The 21,661-nt window shown below is 35.8% G+C and overlaps 1 protein-coding gene across 3 annotated transcripts in view; it reads left to right on the forward strand.

The window, feature by feature from the left end:
• STXBP5 (syntaxin binding protein 5) overlaps positions 1-7,207 on the forward strand; it is a 193,493-nt gene extending 186,286 nt beyond the window's left edge. For all 3 annotated transcript variants that reach the window (XM_015137165.3, XM_015137166.3, XM_015137167.3), the window contains one exon: positions 1,457-7,207. In XM_015137165.3, the coding sequence (XP_014992651.1) occupies positions 1,457-1,498 (42 nt within the window). In that variant the 3' untranslated portion in view covers positions 1,499-7,207. The remainder of the gene's footprint in view (positions 1-1,456) is intronic.
• The last annotated feature ends 14,454 nt before the right edge of the window (positions 7,208-21,661 follow it).

The raw sequence follows: 21,661 nt of genomic DNA on the forward strand, positions 1-21,661 counted from the left end.
CACCGCGCCTGTCCCAATGTTAATTTTTCTTAATGCCTCAGAGTCTACTACCACTTTGTCCTAGAGAAAGATATAATTTGCCTCCTTGAGTCTTCCAGGTAGATATACATAACTAAAATTGACAAACCTTTTTATTTAAATAAATAATACTAAGTCCGCCTTGTGGACCAATTCATATGGAGGAGTAAAGAGGTGCATTTTGCAATGGGGGACCTAGGAAGTCATGATAGAGCTCAGAGACATATGCTGTAAAGTAGGGATCCCCAATTGGTCCCCTTACACCACACTGTGCTCTTAAAAAGCTGAATTTAAAAGTCTTTACAGGAAATTCACATTTTTCTCTTTGACACACAGGCCTGCCTTTCCTTGATGCTTTACACTAGGTTACTTCACACATCTAGTTCCTAGGCGGGCCCTTGAGGACATTTTGAATTTGTCTGAAGAAACAATTTTAAGGTTGTTTTTATATTTGAGCACCCAATTAGTAGTGATAACTCTTTTTTAAATTTTTCAATCAAAAGTCACTTTCTCCTTGCTCAAAAATCCAGAAACCTAGAATGCATGAAGAGGTATCTTGATGTGGAAGATATTTGTCTAGGGCTTCAGAGAGGTTCAGAGATCCTTTATGATTACTTGTACTATACCCACAGGCACCTCACATACAGGCTAGTGATGGTCAATCTAGGTCAGGATTTTTGTTGTCATAACCCTACACCCGATTGTATGATCTCCACAGCATGTAGCACTTTAGTCAATTTTGGAATATATTCACACTCTGAATATTTAGGAAAGAACTTAATCTTACACTGATAGCTTTCCCTTCTACCAATTGTTCTTGAGCTGTATTTCAGAGTCTAAGGAAGACAGTACATTGAGGTAATTACAATCACAGGTTCTTTAATTAGACTACCTGGGCACAGATTCCATTTTCACCACTGCATTACCTTGGGCAACCCCTAGAAGCTTCAGTGTCATGTATTAAATGGAGAGAAAAACAATGCCTAGCCCAAGAATGGTTGTGACTGAAATCAAGTAGGGAACTTGTGTCATGCAGTGTCTGGCTCAGAGTAGATGCTCAGTAAATTTGAGATGGCAGTAGGAGTAGCATTTTCAACCTTTAATTCCCCAGTTCTTCAAGCATTATTTTTAATTCATAGTACAAAATAAAAATTATCTTACTTTTATATTACTAGCTTAGGTCACCAAATTATGTCACATTTCTAAGCAATCTGAGGAATTCTAGGCTAGTTCTTAATGGATATCGTATTTTTTCCTCTAAACAGAATAGTTCTTACTGCTTTCAGTAAGTTGATTTCAAGTAAGCAATATAGTAGCACTACAGAATATTGCAGAATGACATAATGTTTTGGAAAAATACAGAAATCACTTATAACTTATAAAGGTTATTGTTCTGGCATTTTAAAAACATGTTTTTCTTATTTTTTTTCCCCTTTAGATTATGTTGAAATACAAAGATAAGAAGTGGTACCAGTTCTGACAACCAGAATCCAATAAGTCCAACTTCAGCCAGAAGGAAAAAAGTTTTCCATTTTTATTACATTATTTAAAAAAGTTAACTTTAAAGGGATGTTCGTCACCGAATACTGCTCTTTCCTAGCACAATCATGCACTGTTTTACCTCAGTCATGTGGCTTTAACTGAGGAGTGTTCACACGCACTCGAAATGGAGTATATGATGTGTGCCAGTTATGAGTTGACAATTTGGGAATTAAACAGGTCACACGTGACAGATGAAGAAACCAAGGGGGATTCTGAGGAGACCTGGTGCAGGGACTAATCCTGGATCATTCCTGTATTAAACTTTCATATGCCAAAAGGGTTTGTGCCATTTTATCTGCCGTCAGTGTTTGACCTGTTTGGGGCAGAGGCAATAAGTCAGAAGTCTTGAAGCTGAAATAGTTATATATGTGTCATTGGACTGGATTATAAGCAGCTGTCTTGGACTTTCCCTCTCTTAACACTGACTGGTCATCAGTATCATTAATGAAAAAGAAACAAACTGTTATCATCTCTTTAGACAAGTAAGCTGAATGGTGGGCTTTAAATAGTAAAAACATACACATAGTTGACTTGTGTATGAGCTACTCTTGGATTCTTGTTATTATAGACTTGTATTTAGTTCATATTTTGTCAAAAGCAAAACAAGAAGATACATCACTTTTCATTGAAAAGAAAAGTGTAGAGCATGACCGAATTGCTCATCATTCTGGGAGTTTCCATGTAGTGGCTATGCAGTGTGGAAAGTGAGAAAAACCTCCATTGTGGTGAGGAGAATACTTCAATGTCCCTTGTCCTTGTTCTCATTAATTCAGCTAAAGGTGGATTTGACCAAAATAACACTGGTTAAATTTGTAGAAATGTTGAAATTGGCTATGTTTTTAATTTTGCTTGAATTTTTATAAAATGTTTAACCAAATGTACCTTTGCATTCTTTAATTAAAATTGCTTAAAAAAAAAACCTTTCATTATTTCAGTAAAATGCTCAGCTCCCTTTTTAAAATGCTCTTTATTTGCTAACTGTTCCAATACACTCAGGTGATGAGCCAATTAAATCTTAGTGCACATGCTATCGCATGGAAAATTACAAGCATCTGTTGTCAATAATTATCTATATAAGAGTTTAGTCTGATGACCTACAAAATATTTTCTGTATAAATATTCTATAAATCTGTACATATCCTTTCAAGGTTTCAAAAAGCCAAAAGAAAGGAAAATATGTACACTGTGATAACTAAATTATTTCTGTATTGGAATATAATACAATTCGAGACCAGCAATGGACAATGAATGATTGTTTCATAGACTAGCATTATGGACAGGAAAGAAACCACCTAGTAGATCTAGAAGTAAGCAATCTCAGAATACAGACTAATCTAAGATGATTATTGATTGTTGTTAAAGCAACCCAGCAGAAGCGAAATGGAAGCATTAAAATTAATGTTAATGAAATTTAAATATTGTCTTCTATAAAAAATTCCTTTAAATTATTTTGTTTTTTCATTAAGAGATAATCAGAACACAAATTGATAGTAAACAAGATGGTTGTTTTTCTACTCCATATGATCATTAAAGGAATATGTCAGACATCTTTTTCATACAGTCTGTTATGCATATTTTCCTCTACTCTTCATTAATAAAGCTTTTATGTTTACATTTTATAACATGCACTACTAGATACAAAAGTTTACATCAAAGTTTACTTTAAATATCATTTGGTAGGGACTAAATGTGTGTGATACAGATAATTGATCAAGCCAAAAGAAATATTTTTTAAATAAGCCCTATTCAAAAGTTTTTGAATTTATAGAAAGTACCAATGAATAACATATTTCTGTTTAGTTAATGTCAGCTCTCTGAACATTCAGCAGCTTATAAATTGCTTAATTTGTGTTATCATCCAATAAACCCATAGTTCCATGATATGTCACAGGAAGTGTTAGGTCCTATTTTAAAGGTACAGTTTTGTGAATGTCATCAATAAAATCAACAATTATGGATTTAAAGAAGTTGAAAAACATTATGTAGATTAATATACTGATTGGTTCCCTATCTCTGTGGAAGGTCATATTAGCTGCAGTTATTTAATTCGCTGTGTTATTTTGTGTTATATAACACAAATGTATTTGTATATTAACTTCATTTTTACTGTCATTTTTCCTGTTGTATACAAAATGAACTAATCTTGTAATTATTTTCAAATATAAAAGTATATACATTTACCTTACATAGATTTCCAAGATTTTGTAAGAAAATCTTAAGTCAGTGTTTTGAGTTATTTAATTTTTAAATTAATCTACAAATTATGCACAACAAACGGGAGACTCAGTTAGGATTAGAAAGCTTAAAGTATGTTTGAGTGTAGGAAATAAGCTTCTTAGAGTTATACTTGATTCCGTCTGTAGATAAGAGACAGTCTGCAGTAATAACTAACCCAGGGAATTTATTGTAATTTGAGAGGTAACATCTCTATTTTTTTTTCTTTCTAAATACTAAGAAAGTAATAGTCACCAGCAAGCCACGATTTCAGGAAAACTGACCAAAAAAAAAATAAAGTCAAAATAGAAAATATCAGAGAAATGAAAGATGTTTATGTGCCCTCTCCATATCCTCATTGTTTTGTTGCATTTGTCCTTGACTGTAAAATCCTTGAAGTATTCATGATTAGTAGTTTGTAAGTAGGAAGTGGTTTTTCTGTATGTACCATATATCCAGTCATTTCAGTTTTCAAACTAAAAACCATATATATTTGCTGAGAAAGTTATTTGAAATCTTATATTCTGACAAATTCTGTACATTACATCCATTTAAAGTTTTGCATCATCTTAACACTTTCGCTTTGCATTTCAATTGTACAAAGTGTTTCCAAAAAAATGGTTATAGATTCGACTGAGCTATTACTAACTTCTCCATTTGATTTTTTATGGATGTGAAAAATGCTGCTACTTGTCTGTGTTATTATGTGTAAGTATATTACAATTTAATTAAGTACAGTAGTTTAAAGAATGAAGCAATTTTTTTTTTGGCTTAGAACTTCTTAATTGTAGGTTCCTCTGAAGCTATTTCATGTAGATATGTGAGTGTTTTAAACAAGTCTGAAAGTGTTACATACTTTTAGGTTCAGGGGTGCTGGGGAGACAGCTGAGGAAAGGAAGAATTTGTGGAAGACACCACGGAGTTCAAAGTTTTACCCTGAGTTCTATCTTCCATATATGTTTTGCTTAAGGCATTTCTCATGTGACATTAGAAAAGCTATATCCAAAGGTAAATTTTTTGTGGCAAAGGTTTATTTTACACTTTAACTTTTGGGATTTTGTTTGTTTCAGCAAAATAAAGAGCACTGAACTTTAAACTTGAATTTTTTCTGCACTTTTTTAGGTAATGAAAACTTTTTATTATCATTTAATCCACATTGCTCAGTTTAAACCAAGTGATACATGTGTATAAAACATACCAAAATCATGAATATGCTGCTAGCTGTACCTTAAATAAACTGATCAGTTTTAAAACCTTTAATAGGGTTTTATATAGATTTAAAAAATAGTAAAATAATCTGCTGTATGTTTCAGTGTTCTTGGTCTTAAATTATTGCAACACTTTCAGATTTGTTTTAAGATCACACAGTAACATGTTATATTTATACATACTGCTAGAAAATATACTTTTAGTTTTAAAATGGAATTTTTATAAATGTACTTTAATTTTAAAAATGGTGAACTTGTTAAGTTTAAGTCAAAGTACTTAAAAAGTATGTATATTATCCATACAAAAAGTTATGTTTTACGCTTATAATAAGAAATACTGGTATCTCATATCGAGATACAATTAATTTAAAAAAATCATACATCATTTAAAAATATTCACACATGAACAGGAAAGATATCATTTCTGTGCTTTAAAAAACCCTCTATTGAGCATTTTCAAATATTAATTTTATTTTGGGGGAAAATGCCCACAACAATAATTGCAAGATCTCTCTCAATAGCTTCAGCTTGCTGTTGGATGCCTACCTTAACTATTGTTTTAAAATATAGAGATATATATATATATATTTAAAATAGTTTTCCAGGTATTTTCTTCTACCTTTTTTAAAAATAAATTTCCAAAAATGAAACAGAGTTTATGTATTTTTGTCAATGAAGGTTTTTATTTTGTAGTTTATAGAATTTGTTCCTTATCAGTTTGATACTTGATCAACATTCTTAGACTTTTTAATCTGTATTTACTTTGGGGGATAAAAAAGCACTCCTATATCTTAAATGTCCTTTTTTTTTTTCTTTTCCCTTTTAGGGTATTTGTTCTCTTGGATTGAAATGTATGCCCACAGATTTTTCTTTTCATTTGAAAATGAATGTGAAGATACTGTTTACAGCTTTTGTTAATTGCACTTTTCATCACTCTGATCAATTTCTTGTAAAGTGCTATGGGGATTATTTTTCTTGTGAATATTAATGATTTTACTACTGCCTCCGAAGTTTTAAAAAAGGTTCTGTAGACAGAAAACAGTTGTTGCAATCAAAAATAACCAAAAAAAAAAAAAGAAAAAAAGGGGAAACTGGCTTACCTTTCTCAGATGAATTAAATGATTTTAATAACTTCCCAATTACCAGGGTTATAACATTGCTTTCTTCAGTTACTAATACAAATTAATTTTAACAATATAGGCACAATTCATTTACAAATTCAGTACAGTAGTCCAGGGCTACATGTAAGTGGTCTCTTTATTTTATTCTTTACATCAGGAAAATCATGAATGTCAGTTTTGCCAGTATTTTACAATGAGACTTATCGTTTAAAATTTTATAGTGTATGTCATGTAAATAAACCAGTATTTATTGTAGGTTGTTTGACTCAGGCATTTCAAATGGATATAGGTTAATGGCAATGGAATCCTGTTTATTTGGTAGGTTTTTTTTTAACTTTTGCAATTTGTTTTGTGTTGTCTAAACTTTGCTTCAACTGAAGACATTGTAAGGAGTTGAAAATAGAATCAACATAGCAATGGAAAGCAATGCAAAGAGGGTAAATCATGTTTTAATTTTTTTAACTTTTTTTTTTTTTTTGTAAATAAATAGTACCGTGATACGTTAGGTGTGACCTCTGTTCCACATGATAGTTAGAACCAGAAAAACACTTTTGCTTTCTAGTTATACTATTGGTTCATTGTAAATGCATTACCAAAAGACAATATGAAAAAGAGCAAGATTAAGTTTTTCTAACATTGTCCACTTCAGGGGCAAGCATGCTTGGTATAGAGCTCTAGCTTGTGTATACCTTAAACTGTAACTTGGCAGGTGTTTTTCAGTTGCTGCACTTTTTATTTAATCTTGCTCAGTCCCAGTAACTATCTCAAAGGTAATTGCTGGAATATGCATTTTGAAATACGGTTTAAAAAAATCTGTGTATTGTTTCATCTAAAAAGAAAAGCAGTATTGCAAACACTAAAAACGTGTTACACTTTGTAGTTATTTTGCATTCCTGTACTTTACAAACTGTCATCACAGCAAAAAGTTTAAAATTAGGTAATGAAATATTTTTGTAAATAAATACCGTTAAGCTGGTATTTTAAAAAATGTATTATAAATTAATGTTTCTGGAAAATGTTCATATATATGTATATGAATGTCTCTTTATGCTGAAGGGCTCTGATTGGGCAAAATAAAATACTCTAATCTCTCCTGAAACTAAACAAGCCCTTTTTCCTGGAAAATTTGTTCTAATTTTTTCTGAATTATGGAATTAATCTATTAATAACCCAAGAAAATAATTGATAAAAAAATAGATTTCCACATTTACTGAAAGTGACGCTAATCATATAACTCAGGTAACACCAACTATATTTTTCTTGACTATCTGGAGTTTTTGGTGAAAAACACCTACCCCTGTGTTGGGTGGATGGAGAGTAAAGGAGACAGGGTGAGAGTAAGAAATAGGAATGAAATCTAATTGCATGCTTCTTGGCCTTGAGTGTGTACACAAATCACCTGGGGATCATATTAAAATACAGATTCTGATTCAGTGCATTTGAGGTGGGGCCTGATTTTGCATCTCTAACAAGCTTCAAGCTAATATAGATGCTGCTGGTCTTCGAACATACTTTGGGTAGCAAGGATGTGGATGGTTTCCACAGAGTGTCAGTGTCCAGCTACTTGTACCAAAAATGAGTATCACATTAATGAATCTTGAAAAATGTAAAGAAGACCAAACAGTACTTACCACTGTTTCTATTGTGTTTTAGAATAAAAGATGTGGTAGTTCTCTTATTACACTGAAGGATTATTTGATTTTGAAATATATATATTTTATTGTGATGCATGCTTATCCCACATGGTGGCAGTCTCGTCTCACTGTGTGAGCCTTTAGCAAGAAGTGCTTGCAGTACAATTTTACAGGGGAAAAAAAAGTTTCCAAAGGATAATTTTCATACTTTTTTTTATCTAGAAAGTTATTAAACATTCTTAGATATGGAACAGATAATATGTTCCTAAGTTATTACAAAGTTATGTAAATAATTTGGTAGAGTGATCTGGTTTATTATGGAATAATAATAATAATTTTTTCAGTGTTTTTCTAGGAAATAGAGGCATAAAGTGATAAAATTTTAAAAACTGAAGATTGTCTTCATGTCTCTGGTCATGCCTTTTTAAAGAACATTATATTGGGTATGTCCTGTGTAAATGGTACAGTGCTATCAACTGCTTTAGATAAAAATTGATGTGTCATTGTAACCCTTCATAGGAGTTTACAGGAAGATTCTGATTTTCTTCCATTAGTTCAAAAATTGTATGTTTGCCCTGTTTTTATGCTTTTTTAAGTTTTTGTACAAAAGTGTTTTGTTAGGTACCTTAAGGAAAGCTTTCAAAATGCTTTTTTTTAGACTAAAACATCTTGTAAATAAGAAAATACTTACCTGTCATTCTATTTTTTTCAAATTCAATTTGTCTTTTTAATATCAATAATGTATATTCTGTTAACTTTAAACTTATGGAAATATTCTAACATTGAGTTTTAGTCATTTTATATGATTTTATACTATTTTTTAAAAACCCCATAGCTTCTTTTTTTAAGTAACTGCTTTCAAAAACAGCATAAAAGTAAGATACGCGTTTCACAAGGTTCCAACAAAATAGAATATTCTGTTAGTAGGAAAGGAAAGAAGTCTGAGGACTTCATTTAAAGTTAAGGAGAGAGTGTGTGTGTGTGTGTGTGTGTGTGTGTGTGTGTGTGTGTGTGTAAGGAGAGTGTGTGTGTGTGTGTGTGTGTGTAAGGAGAGTGTGTGTGTGTGTGTGTGTGTGTAAGGAGAGTGTGTGTGTGTGTGTGTGTGTGTGTGTGTGTGTGTGTGTGTCCCACCAAACAAGAGACCTCTTTGTTCATCTCTCCCTGGCTGAGTTCAACTCTGAACCTTTCTTTACACTTCTCTCTGCTGCTTCCATTTCAGTTCTGTTCCTGCCCCCCATGCCTCTCACCCCAATTCTCTTTACTCTTTAGTATGTTTTATTTTAGCTGAGCACTTTTCTTTGCCCGTTTAACAGGGAAATAATACAATCCCTCTGTTTCCCATTGCCCCTCCTAAATACTGGGTAGATTTGTGAATAATGTTTATAGATACAATAATGCCATCCCTACTCTTTGTTACCTCCAGACACTCAAAATATCAGCAGATAAAGCAAAACACATTAGTATGTAGAAGAAATACTGTGCTGAGGCTGAGAATTGTAACTCATAAGAGCACTGGAGGAGTGTGTTGGGATAGAACACACTGCTGCCTCACTAGGGTGTTTATCCAGCTTGCTTTTTTATTTTTTGAGACATTGTCTCACTCTCACCCAGGCAGGTGTGCAGTGGCACAATCGTGGCTCACTGCAGCCTTGAACTCCTGGGTTCAAGCAATCCTCCAGCCTCAACCTCCCAAGTAGTTTGGACTACAAGTGTGCCTCACCACGTCCAGTTAAGTTCTTTATCTTTATTTTTTTGTAGTGACAGGGTCTCACTATGTTTTCCAGTCAGGTCTTGAACCCCTGGGGTCAAGCGATCCTCCTCCCTTGACTTCCCAGAGTGCTGGAATCACAGGCATAGACCACCACATGCAGCCAGGTGTTTTAGCTTTCAAGATCAAAGATGCCCAGAAATTACAGCATTGAATGAGTACAAAAGTTAGAAGACCACATTTCAGAAAGTGAAAACCTCCATGTTCCTTTAATAACAATGTGACTGCAGATACCATTAGTCTAAGCAGTGGTTCTCCAACTCGAGCATCTGAATCTCCTGGATACACAACTTTTGTGAAAACACATTGCTGGATCACACCCCCAGAGTTTCTGATTCAGTAAGCCTGGAGTGGGGCCCGAGGATTGGTATCTTAACAAGTTCCCAGCTGATGCCGAAGGTGCCAGTTTGCAAGCCACACTTACTGAGAACCCTGATGTAGAGCAATGCCCTAGAAGCAGTGTCTTTTCTGTATCCAAGATGGTTTAGATGTCTGCGTTACTATCTGGTAATGAAATTATAGATAATATGCTTGCCTATACATTCAATTTTTAAAAATCAACATAGTGTCTGAACTAATGTGCCAGAGATAATAAAATGAAAGCAATTTATAATTTTTAAAAACGAATTTCAATATGCAAATGCCGAGGTTACACATGAGAAAACAAAGACAAGTCCCACATATTTCTAAAACATTCCCAAGTGGGTATCCCCTCCTAACCTCACTCCTATTGTAGCCTCATTTTGCCCCTCACACCCTCTGACATTTGAACGCTTGGGCCAGAGAGTAGGACCTGCACTAGGACCCATCCTTTTTCAAATGTGTTCCCATGCAGTGGGACTGTCACAAATATGTTTATAAATGTTATGCCATAATATATACATGGAAGTATAGACTACGGAAATTCTAGTTTGGAATTTTAGAGCAGTTTGCATTAATTCCTCTTATAAATCTATATTCACTTTCTCATTTAAGCTGTTTTTGAACCAGTCAGAGTGAATTAGCCAAGACTTATCTTTATAAATTTGTGCCTGAAACATACTAATCAATATATGGTATGTTTCTCCTAACAAAAACTTATCTTGACAAATAGAGCAATGAATTCATTCTATGAAGATTATATAGATTCTTACAGATTATAAACATCTATTACATAACGTTAGTATTGGAAACTTTCACTTTTTCTGATAACCAAAACTCAATCTGTGATGATTGGTTAATTATTAAACAAGTCCACTTGCCTAGTATTTTATTTAAGTACATTAAAAGTGGGCATTTATATAGCGCTCATTTCAAATGCCAAGCACATCTGTCTGAGTATGAAGACCAGAAATCTGTCCCTAAGTTTACCAGCAATACTAATGACCTTTTCCAAGTTAACCTCTATTTGCCTGAGTTTTGTTATTTATAAAACCGTGATCTAAATATTAGCCTTACCTACCTCAGCCACTGGAGGGAATGTAATAACGTCTGAAAATTATTAGAAAAACAGAATTAAAATACTCAAAGCTTTATGACCTTAAAAATCTTAGACCTGGCTGGGCACGGTGGCTCAAGCCTGTAATCCCAGCACTTTGGGAGGCCGAGACGGGCAGATCACGAGGTCAGGAGATGGAGACTATCCTGGCGAACACGGTGAAACCCCGTCTCTACTAAAAAATTAACCGGGCGCGGTGGCGGGCACCTGTAGTCCCAGCTACTCGGGAGGCTGAGGCAGGAGAATGGCGTGAATCTGGGAGGCGGAGCTTGCAGTGAGCCGAGATCCGGCCACTGCACTCCAGTCTGGGCGACAGAGGGAGACTCCGTCTCAAAAAAAAAAAAAAAAACAAAAAAAAAACAAAAAAAAACTTAGTCCTTTAGAAGCTCTGTGAATCAGATATATTTGAATAAAGAAGAACAAATAGCAAGTCTTATAACAGGATCAGCAAATCAATATTATTACTGCTATAATCAGGATAAAAATTGATACATTATCTTTAATAAAATAAAGATCAAAATGTGAATTTCATAGGCACCTTTGGTTTCAACTGAATTTTTGCTTTGTTGTGTGTTTACTCCAGGGAACCAACTCAGGATGCATTTATTGCCAACTATCATCAGGATACAAGATCTTACTGAAATTACTCTGGTTACCTTTCAAAACAGAACTGTAACCAAATCCCACTACCTGGAAATGTGCTTTTTAAACAAATATATTTATATTTGTCTGTTTTCATACTATAAAGAACTGCCCGAGACTGGGTAATTTAGAAAGGAAACAAGTTTAATTGACTCAAGTTCAGCATGGCTAGGGAGGCCTCAGGAAACTTACAATCATGGTGGAAGGTGAAAAGGAAGCAAGGCACTTTCTTCACAAGATGGTAGGAAGGAGAAGTGCAGAGTGAACGGTGGGGGAAGAGCTCCTTATAAAACCATCAGATCTTGTGACAACTCACTATCATGAGAAAAGCATGGGGGAAACTGTCCCCATGATTCAGTTACCTCCACCTGATCTCTCCCTTGGCACCTGGGGACTATGAGGATTAGGGGGATTACAATTCAAGATGAGATTTGGATGGGGACACAAAGCCTAACCATGTCAATATTTAAATTCATAAATGCTCATTTTTTTCTATCTCATATAGACAGTAAATACTTTTGGAGGTTTAGTCATAGCATAGTTAACATTTTCACAGGTTCTTTGTAAAATATCTAAATATAAAAATTATCTTAGAGTGTTACCTTCCTGTTCTTTTATAGAGCAGATTGCCTCTCAAAGACTGTTTTTATTAAGCAAGTGAAAAAGAGACTTTGGAGTCAGGCCAATGCTGCTTACCAATAGTGTGACTTTAAGTTACTTAAGCTTTTTTTAAAAAAAAAAAATATATATTTCCCTCAAATATTACATAATAGAAACAGTGCCAACTTTGAGATTGTTTGACAGACTCCATGTAAAAATGTGAGTCACGTAAATCAGCAGAGAGGCCTCTCTGTGAGGGCACCCTGGGCTCTCCAGCCTGAGACAGCGGAGTATAGGAACGTGAGCATGGGCTCTGAAGCAAGATTTCTTTAACTGCCTACTCCCTGATATGCATGGCCTTGAGCAGGCTATGAAAATTCTCCATGCCTCAGTTTCCTATCTGTTAAATGGCAGTGATTATGAAGTTAATATAGTACATGTCAAATGCTCAGGATAGTATCTGATGCATACAGCATTTCATTAAACTAAGATGCCACTGAGAGTAATATGTGCCATTACTGGTACTACTAACAAACAAAAACACTGGTAATTTGTGTTTGAAGGACATATCCTGATTTTTTTAAGATTTTTAACTATGAAGATGGCTATCTAGGAATTGGTGATCTGGTAGTCAGCACTCAATGAATGTTTACTGTTATTAGGAGTACTAGAAAATAAGACTCCCTCCCTCTGTCTACTCGTAATCACATGCATTCCAAGAGCAACCACCATGAAGAGGAGGAAAGAACTTCTAAAAATTCCTCTCAAGTGCTTCCCTAGGCACAGGTCTTTTGAATGCTGTGCTACTGAAGCTGGGATTCACATGGCTGCATCTTTGGTCAAGATGGTTTGTAGGTCCTATTAGGTCTTCTTGTTTCAGGGAGCAGAATACAAAAGATGAAAAGTACTTATAAAGGAATTCCATTCTTTATTGACTCTCAAAAGATTCTAAAAGGAACCCAACTCGAAGCCCCCAAAACACTTCTCATAGCCCTTTTCCTTTTGAATTTTTAATTGCCCAATACTCCCTGAAGACTTTCAAATGTCAAATGTTCCATCCTTCTCTCCCCTTAGACTCTGGCTCCCAGATATGTATTAATGATCTAAGCTGTCTCTTGCGTCTCAGGTAAGATGCTCTTCCGTGTCCCTCTGGGTCACTAGACACTGGGGGAGCCCTCTCCAGTCCTGGGCTGAAGCATGCCATCCAGGTATCTACTCTCTTGTGGGGACCGCCTCTGTATTCCAGAGGGATGTAGAACCTCAGTCCTCCCACTTATCCTCAAATTCTTCAAAGAGTTCCATCGTTCCTCTCCCCTCCTTAGAGCTAAACCCCAGGGGTCCAGCTCAGAACTCTGTCCACACTCTACCCAAGCCTGTGAGATTATTATCATCTGCATAGCATGATATAATTATCTGTATGCCTCTGGTTTAGGCCAGAACCTCAGCTCTTGATGTTTAAACCAGGCTGCCATTTACTCAAAAACTCTTTTTGCCTGAAAGCTATTGTCTATACCATAATCTCCAAAACTCTCTTTTGAAATTCAATTTCCAGCTTTTTTTTTTTTTCTTTTTTATTCAACAAACATTTATTGGACCCCAGGATGTGTCAGACTCTATTTTAAATATTGGAAATAGAAAAGTGACTGAGACCCTGTTCTGGAACTTATATCAGTGACAGTGACATTTTTCTTTCTGTTTGGTTCTTCATCAATAGCTCTAACTCAGGACAAAGAGGAGGCAGTGCCCTAGCTAACTGAGCAAGGGAAAACAAGGCATTTTGTATGTGGGATGAGGAAATAAATCATTTAAAACATAAAATATTATCCCACCATAAATATTTATTCAGCACACATTCTCCCTTCCTCCATATGCACATCTAATCAGTCACCAGTGGGTCCTTTTTACCTCATTTGTGGCTCTCAACTTTCCCTTTTTTTCCCTGCTGCTCAGGGCCTGCCTCTGCTGCTGCATCTTCAGCCTGAATTACTGATCATACTCCTGATGCGTCTGCCTGTTCAGTCTCCTCCTTCTCCAATATGTTCTACCCCAGCTCCAATTAGGCCGTTTCCTATCAACACTTTTCAAAGGCTCCTCCAATGACTCTAGTGAAGTTCAGTGCTTTAATCTGGCGAGATGTCTCCTTAACATTCTACCTTCCATACTCCGTTATTTGGGTATCATACCCCCATTCTAAGCTAATTTCCCACAATTTGCTCTTCCCCTAAACAATATGTGCTGTCAATTCTCTGTGCTTTTGTTCATGCCTGGAATATCCTTCATTTCCTTCTTAGCCTGGAAAAATTCCAGTAACCCTTTATGATCAAGCTGCAATGTCACTTTGTTCTCTTGAAGATCTCCCATGCCCCAGGATTAATTGCTCTCTCCTCTCTGCTACCCCACTTCTTCACACCATTAGATAAGTCCTTATCACAATGTGGTCTAGCTTGTTGTTCATGAATACATCTCCTCTCTAGATTATGAGTTCTTTGAGAAAGGCTGTTTGTCCATCTTTGTAGCTCCAGTATCTGGCCTAATACCTGTCAATTCGAAGGTGTTCATTAATATTGGTTGATAATATTTTTACATATTTGCACACGTGCATAAGCCATATGTACCTAAACACACATTAATATATCTGTATTTCTGTCCTAAATGTTCAGTAGCTGCTGACGTTTCTTTTGGAATGCATCTATAAATACAAAATTGCCTTTTATTTTAAATGGACTAATATTCTATTTGAAGGCTTTCATAGTTCTGACAGTTTTGACAGCTTGACTGTATCTGAAAGTTTATCGTTAATCTGTAACACTTGATATTCTGTACTCTGTATCTACATTTAATATGCTGTTTAAATAAGTTTCCTCAGATAGTTAAGAAGACACAGTCAAAAACAGGAGTCAAAGGCAAGAACTTGACATTGCCAAGTCAAGCAATGATAGGATGGTTTGAAATAAGCTATCAGGTTCTCATTCTGTTTCATGATTATTATTTAATTTCTCAAAGAGGAATATTTAAATTCAGCTTTAAGATGAGAAACAACAATAATAAAATCCAGAAGATAATCATTTTAGTCTTTTTTTCTCTCGTTGTCTTTTTTCCTCATTAGTCCATGAACTAGTATCACCAGGAAAGACCTGGGATCCTGGTTTGAAATTATGATGTAAAGAAAAGTAGAAACTGCAGTAGAGTAAACTAATAAGAATTGGGTACTATGTCCTGGGTTAAAGCTATATAATAAATAGCTCTATCTTGTCTTTAACAAGCCAAAAATTTCCAAGGGACTAAACATTTATGTTTGTTGGGTTGGGGTGAGGGTGGAGCTCATAATATAAGGTAACTTTGGCTGAGTAGAAGAATTTTTCGTAATCTTCAGTGTCTAAAAAATCTAGTTAGCTTCCTAACAAAGTTATGCTTTGCACATGTAAGATTGAGCCCTTTATTTATTATCGTAATTGGTACTAAACTAATATCTTAAAATGTAGGTCAGGTATCATTACAACAGAGGGAAGAGGAACAAATTCACTCAACAATCATGTAAGCATACAATTTCAAGATTCAAATTTGAAAAAAAAAAAAATTTATGTCAAAGAAGCCCGAGAGCAATGTGCCCAGATTCACAGAGGCACGTAGTAGCAGACATAAGATCAGAATTACTTAGAGTAAAATCCAAAATTCCCATTGCCTACAAGACTACACACCTGGCCTCTACTTATCCCAGTATCCCCTCACTCCTCAACCATGCTGACCTCATTGCCTTGTCAGTAATTTTGCATTTGCTGTCCTCTTTCACCAGGAACACTTTCCTGACTTTTCACGTGGCTGGCTCTTTTACATCTTTCAGGTCTCAGTTTAAATATCATCTCAAAGAAGCCTTTTCTGATTTCTGTGTCTAAACTTAAGATTGTAAAATAACCTTACCCTCTGCCTACCCATATCAGGCCATCTTCTATTAGAGAACCTTATTCAATTTCTTCAAACACTTATCATAATCAAAATTATCTTTTTCACACACCTGTTATATTTTTAAACTGTCCCTTTCAATAGAACAGAAGTCCCATGACAGCAAGTGTTTTGCCTACATTGTGCTCTGCTATATTCCTAAACTCAGAAGATGGCCAGGCACACAGGTAATCATTGGTTACTGAATGAACTCAGATCTCCAGAGACTTGATCTGGTTTAACAGGGTTAGGGGAAAAGAGCATAAGACTTACAAGCTTAGAGTTTTAGGCAAGTCACAAATGATATATGATCCTTAATTTTCTCATTTTTGGAATAGGAATCACAATGTCTCATATAGGGCTGTTGAGAGAAAAAAGTAAATAATATATGTAAAAGTGCTTTATAAATAGAAGCCTATTCCTATGCAAATCAGTGAGCCAGGGCAAACTGGCATCTGTTTATTTCTTTATCTATAAAATTAAATGCTTAGATTAACAACTCTAATTGGTCTTCTAGTTATAAATTTTTAATTCTCTCATTTGATTAAAAAAAACCTTTAAAACTCTCTGTATCAGTCCATTTTCACACTGTTATAAAGATACTACCTGAGGCAGGGCATGGCGGCTCATGCCTGTAATCCCAGCATTTTGGGGGGCCGAGGCAGGCAAATCACCTGAGGTCAGGAGTTCGAGACCAGCCTGGCCAATGTGGTGAAACCTTGTCTCTACTAAAAATACAAAAATTAGCTAGGCATGGTGGTGTATGCCTGTAATCCCAGCTACTCAGGAGGCTGAGGCAGGAGAATTGCTTGAACCCAGGAGGCAAAGTTTGCAGTGAACCAATATCTTGCCACTGCACTCCAGCCTGGATGACAAAGCGAGATTCTGTCTCAGACCAAAAAAAAAAAAAAAAAAAACTACCTGAGACTGGGTAATTTATAAACAAAAGAGGTTTAATTGACTCACAATTCTACATGGCTGGAGAGGCCTCAGGAAACTTAGAATCATTATGGAAGGCAAAGGTGAAGCAAGGCATGTCTTATATGGCAGCAGGAGAGAGCAAGTGAAGAAGGAAGTGCCAATTTTAAGCCATCAGATCTTGTGAAAACTCACTATCATGAGAACAGCATGCAGGAAACTGCTGCATGATCCAATCAACTTACACCAGGTCTCTCCCTCAACACATGGGGATTACAGGTCAAGATGAGATTTGGGTGGGGACACAGAGCCAAACCATATCATCCCACCCTGGCCCATCCCGAATCTCATGTCCTTTTCACATTTTAAAACCAATCATATCTTCTCAACAGTCCTTCAAAGTCTTAACTCATTCCAGCATTAACTCAAAAGTCCAAGTCCAAAGTCTTATCTGAGACAAGGCAAGTCCCTTCCACCTCTGAGTCTTTAAAATCAAAACAAGTTAGTTACTTCCAAGATACAATGGGGTACAGGCATTGGGTAAATGCTCCCATTCCAAATGAAAGAAACTGGACAAAACAAAGGGGCCACAGGCTCCATGCAAGTCCAAACCCAGGCAGGGTATTCATTAAATCTTAAAGTCCCGAAATAGTCTCCTTTGACTCCATATCTCACATCCAAGGCACACTGATGTAAGAGGTGGATTCCCATGGTCTTGGGCAACTCTGGCCCTGTTGCTTTGCAGGGTACCTTCTCCTTCCAGCTGCTTTCACAGACTGGCACTGAGTACCTGCAGCTTTTCCAGGTGCACAGTGCAAGTTGTCTGTTGATCTACCATTCTAGGGTCTGGAGAATGATGGCCCTCTAGCTCCACTAGGCAGTGCCCCAGTGGGAACTCTGTGTGGGGGCATTCTGCTGCCCCTGCAGCAGACATATGCCTGGATGCCCAGGCATTTCCATACATCCTCTGAAATCTAGGCAGAGGTTCCCAAACCTCAATTCTTGACCCTGTGCACATGCAGGTTCAACACCACATGTGAGCTGCCAAGGCTTGGAGCACTTGCATCCACTGAAGCAATGGCCTGAGCTGTATGTTGGCCCCTTTTAATCACAGCTGGGTAGTAGGGCACCAAGTTCCAAGACTGCACAAAGTAGAAAGGCCCTGGGCTCAGCCCAGGAAACCATTTATTCCTCCTAGGCCTCTGGGCCTGTGATGAGACAGGCTGCTATGAAGACCTCTGACATGCCCTGGAGACATTTTCCCCATTGTCTTGGTGACTAACATTTTGGCTCCTCGTTACTGATGCAAATTTCTGCAGCTGTCTTGAATTTCTCCCCAGAAAATGGGTTTTACTTTTAAATCATTAGGCTGAAATGTTTGAAACTTTTATGCTCTGCTTCTCTGTTATACATAAGTTCCAATTCCAAGTTATCTCTTTGTGAATCCATAAAACTGAATGCTTTTAAGATCACCCAGGTCACCTCTCAAAGGCTTTGCTTCTTAGAAATTTCTTCTTCCAGATACCCTAAATCATCTCTCTCAAATTCAAAGTTCCACAGATCTCTAGCACAGGGGCAAAATGTCACCAGTCTCTTTGTTGAAGCACAGCAAGAGTCATCTTTGCTCCAGTTCCCAAGAAGTTCCTCATCTCCATCTGAGATCAGCTCAGCCTGGACTTCATTGTCCATATCACTCTCAGCATTTTGGTCAAAACCATTCAACAAGTCTCTAGGAAGTTTCAAACTTTCCTACATCTCCCTGTCTTCTTCTGAGCCCTCAATACTGTGTTAATGTCTGCCTTTTACCCAGTTCCAAAATCACTTCCACATTTTGGGTATCCTTATACAGTGCCCCACTACCGTGGTACCAATTTACTATATTAGTTAGTTCTCACACTGAGACTGGAAAATTTATAAAGGGAAGAGGTGTAATTGACCCACAGTTTTGCATGCTTGTGGAGGCCTCAAAAAGCTTCAGATTATGGCAGGAGGCAAAGGGGAAGCAAGGCACCTTCTTCACTAGATGGTAGGAAGGAGAATGAATGCAGAGGAAACTACCAAACACTTATGAAACCATCAGATTTCATGATAACTCACTACCAAAAGAGCAGCATGGGGGAAACCGCCCCCATCATCCAATTACCTTCACCTGGTCTCTACCGTGACACATGGGGATTATGGGGACTACAATTTAAGATGAGATTTTGGGTGAGGACACTACCAAACCATATCACCTCTTTTGTTTATAAATTACCCAGTTTCAGGTAGTATCTTTACAGCAGTGTGAGAATGAACTAATACAACGTCCCAGCCTCTGGTAAGCATCATTCTATCATCATACTATCTGTCTCCATGAGTTCAATTGTTTTAAAATTTAGCCCCCATAAATTAGTAAAAACATGTGAAATTTATCTTTCTGTCCTCAGCTTATTTCACTTAACGTAATGTCCTCCAGTTCCATCTGTTTCATTACATGTGACACGATCTCATTCTTTTTTATGGCTGACTAGCACTCCATTGTATATATGTACCACAGTTACTTTATCCATTCATCTATTGATGAACATTTAGGTTGCTCCCAAATCTTGGTTATTGTGAGTAGTACTGCAATAAATATGGAAGTGCAGATATCTCTTTGATATACTGATTTCCTTTTTTTTTTTTTTTTTAGTTATTTATTTGGCAGTGGAATTGCTGGATTGTATGGTAGCTCTTTTTTAGGATAACAGCCATTTTAACTGGGATGTGATGATATCTTATTGTAGTTTTTATTTGTATTTATCTGATTATCAGTGATGTTGAGCATGTTTTCATATACCTATTAGCTATTTGTATGTCTTCTTTTGAGAAATGTCTATTCAGATATTTTGCCCATGCTTTTATCAGATTATTAGATATTTTTTCCTAGAGAATTGTTTGAGCTCTTTATATATTCTGGTTATTAATCCCTTGTCAGATGGATGGTTTGCAAACATTTTCTCCCATTCTGTCTCCACTTTGTTGTTTGTTTCCTTTGCTGTGCAGAAGCTTTTTAACTTGATGAGATCCTATTGGTTCATTTTTGCTTTGGCTGCCTGTGCTTTTTGCGGGAAAAAAGCACAAAAACTAAAACAAAAAGAGAAACTAAAGAGTTTCCTCGATGTTTTATTTTAGTAGTGTCATAGTATGTGGACACATATTTAAGTCTTCAATCCATTTTTATTTTTATATACAGCAAGAATCAGGGGTATAGTTTCACTCTTCTGCCTATGGATATCCAGTTTTCCCAGTACCATTTATTGAAGGGACTGTTCTCTCCATATATATATATATATATATATATATATATATATATATATATATTTGTGCCTGGATTCTCTCTTCTGTTCCATTGTTCTATGTGTCTGCTTTCATGCCAGTACCTTGCTATTTTGATGACTATATCTCTATAGTATAATTTGAAGTCAAGTAATATGACGCCTCCAGTTTTTTTCTTTTTGCTTAAGATAGCTTGTCTATTCTGGATCTTTTGTGGTTCCATACAAATTTTAGGACTGTATTTCTCTATTTTTGTGAAGAATATAATAGGGATTTTGATCGGGGTTGCATTGAATAGAGATTACTTTGGGGTAGTATGGACATTTTAACATATTGATTCTTCAAATCCATGAACATGGAATATCTTTCCATTTTTGGTGTCCTCATCAATTTCTTTCATCAGTGTTTTATAGTTTGTAGAGCTCTTTCACTTCCTTGGTTCATTCTCAGGTATTTACTATTATTTGTTACAATTGTAAATGGGATTACTTTCTTGATTTCTTTTTCAAATTGCTTACCTTGGCATGTACAAATGCTACTAATTTTTGTACATTGATCTTGTATTCTGCAACTTTACTGAATTTATCAGTTACAATAGTGTTTTGGTGGAGTTTTTAGGATTTTCCAAATACAAGATAATATCATCTGCAACCAAGGATAATTTGACTTCTTCCTTTCCAATTTGGATACTTCTTATTTCTTTCACTTGTCTGATTGCCCTAGCTAGGATTTCTAGTACTATGTTGAATGACAGTGGTGAAAGTGGGCATCCTTGTTTTTTACCGAATCTTACAGACCCCATTCAGTTCGATACTAGCTGTGGGCCTGTCATATATGGCTTTTATTGTATTGAGTTATGTTCTTTCTATCTTCAGTTTTCTTTTAACATGAAGGGATGTTGAATTTTATCAAATAGTTTTTCAGCATCAATTAAAATGATCATATGATTTTTATCCTTCATTATGATGATATGTTGTATCATGTTGATTGATTTACATATTTTGAATATCCTTGCATACCAGAGGTAAATCTCACTTTGTCATGATAAATAATTTGTCTAACATATTGTTGAATTGGGTTTCCTAGTATTTCATTGAGAATTTTTATATCAATATTCATCAGAGATATTGGCCTGTAGCTTATTTATTTATTTTGGATGTGTCTTTGTCTGGTTATGGCATAAGGGTAATACTAGCCTCGTAGAATGTGTTTGGAAGTATTGCCTCCTCCGCTATTTTTCAGAATACCTTAAATAGGATTGGTATTAGTACTTCTTTAAATGC

The sequence above is a fragment of the Macaca mulatta genome, chromosome 4, assembly GCF_049350105.2.
Source record: "Macaca mulatta isolate MMU2019108-1 chromosome 4, T2T-MMU8v2.0, whole genome shotgun sequence".
Taxonomy (NCBI): domain Eukaryota; kingdom Metazoa; phylum Chordata; class Mammalia; order Primates; family Cercopithecidae; genus Macaca; species Macaca mulatta.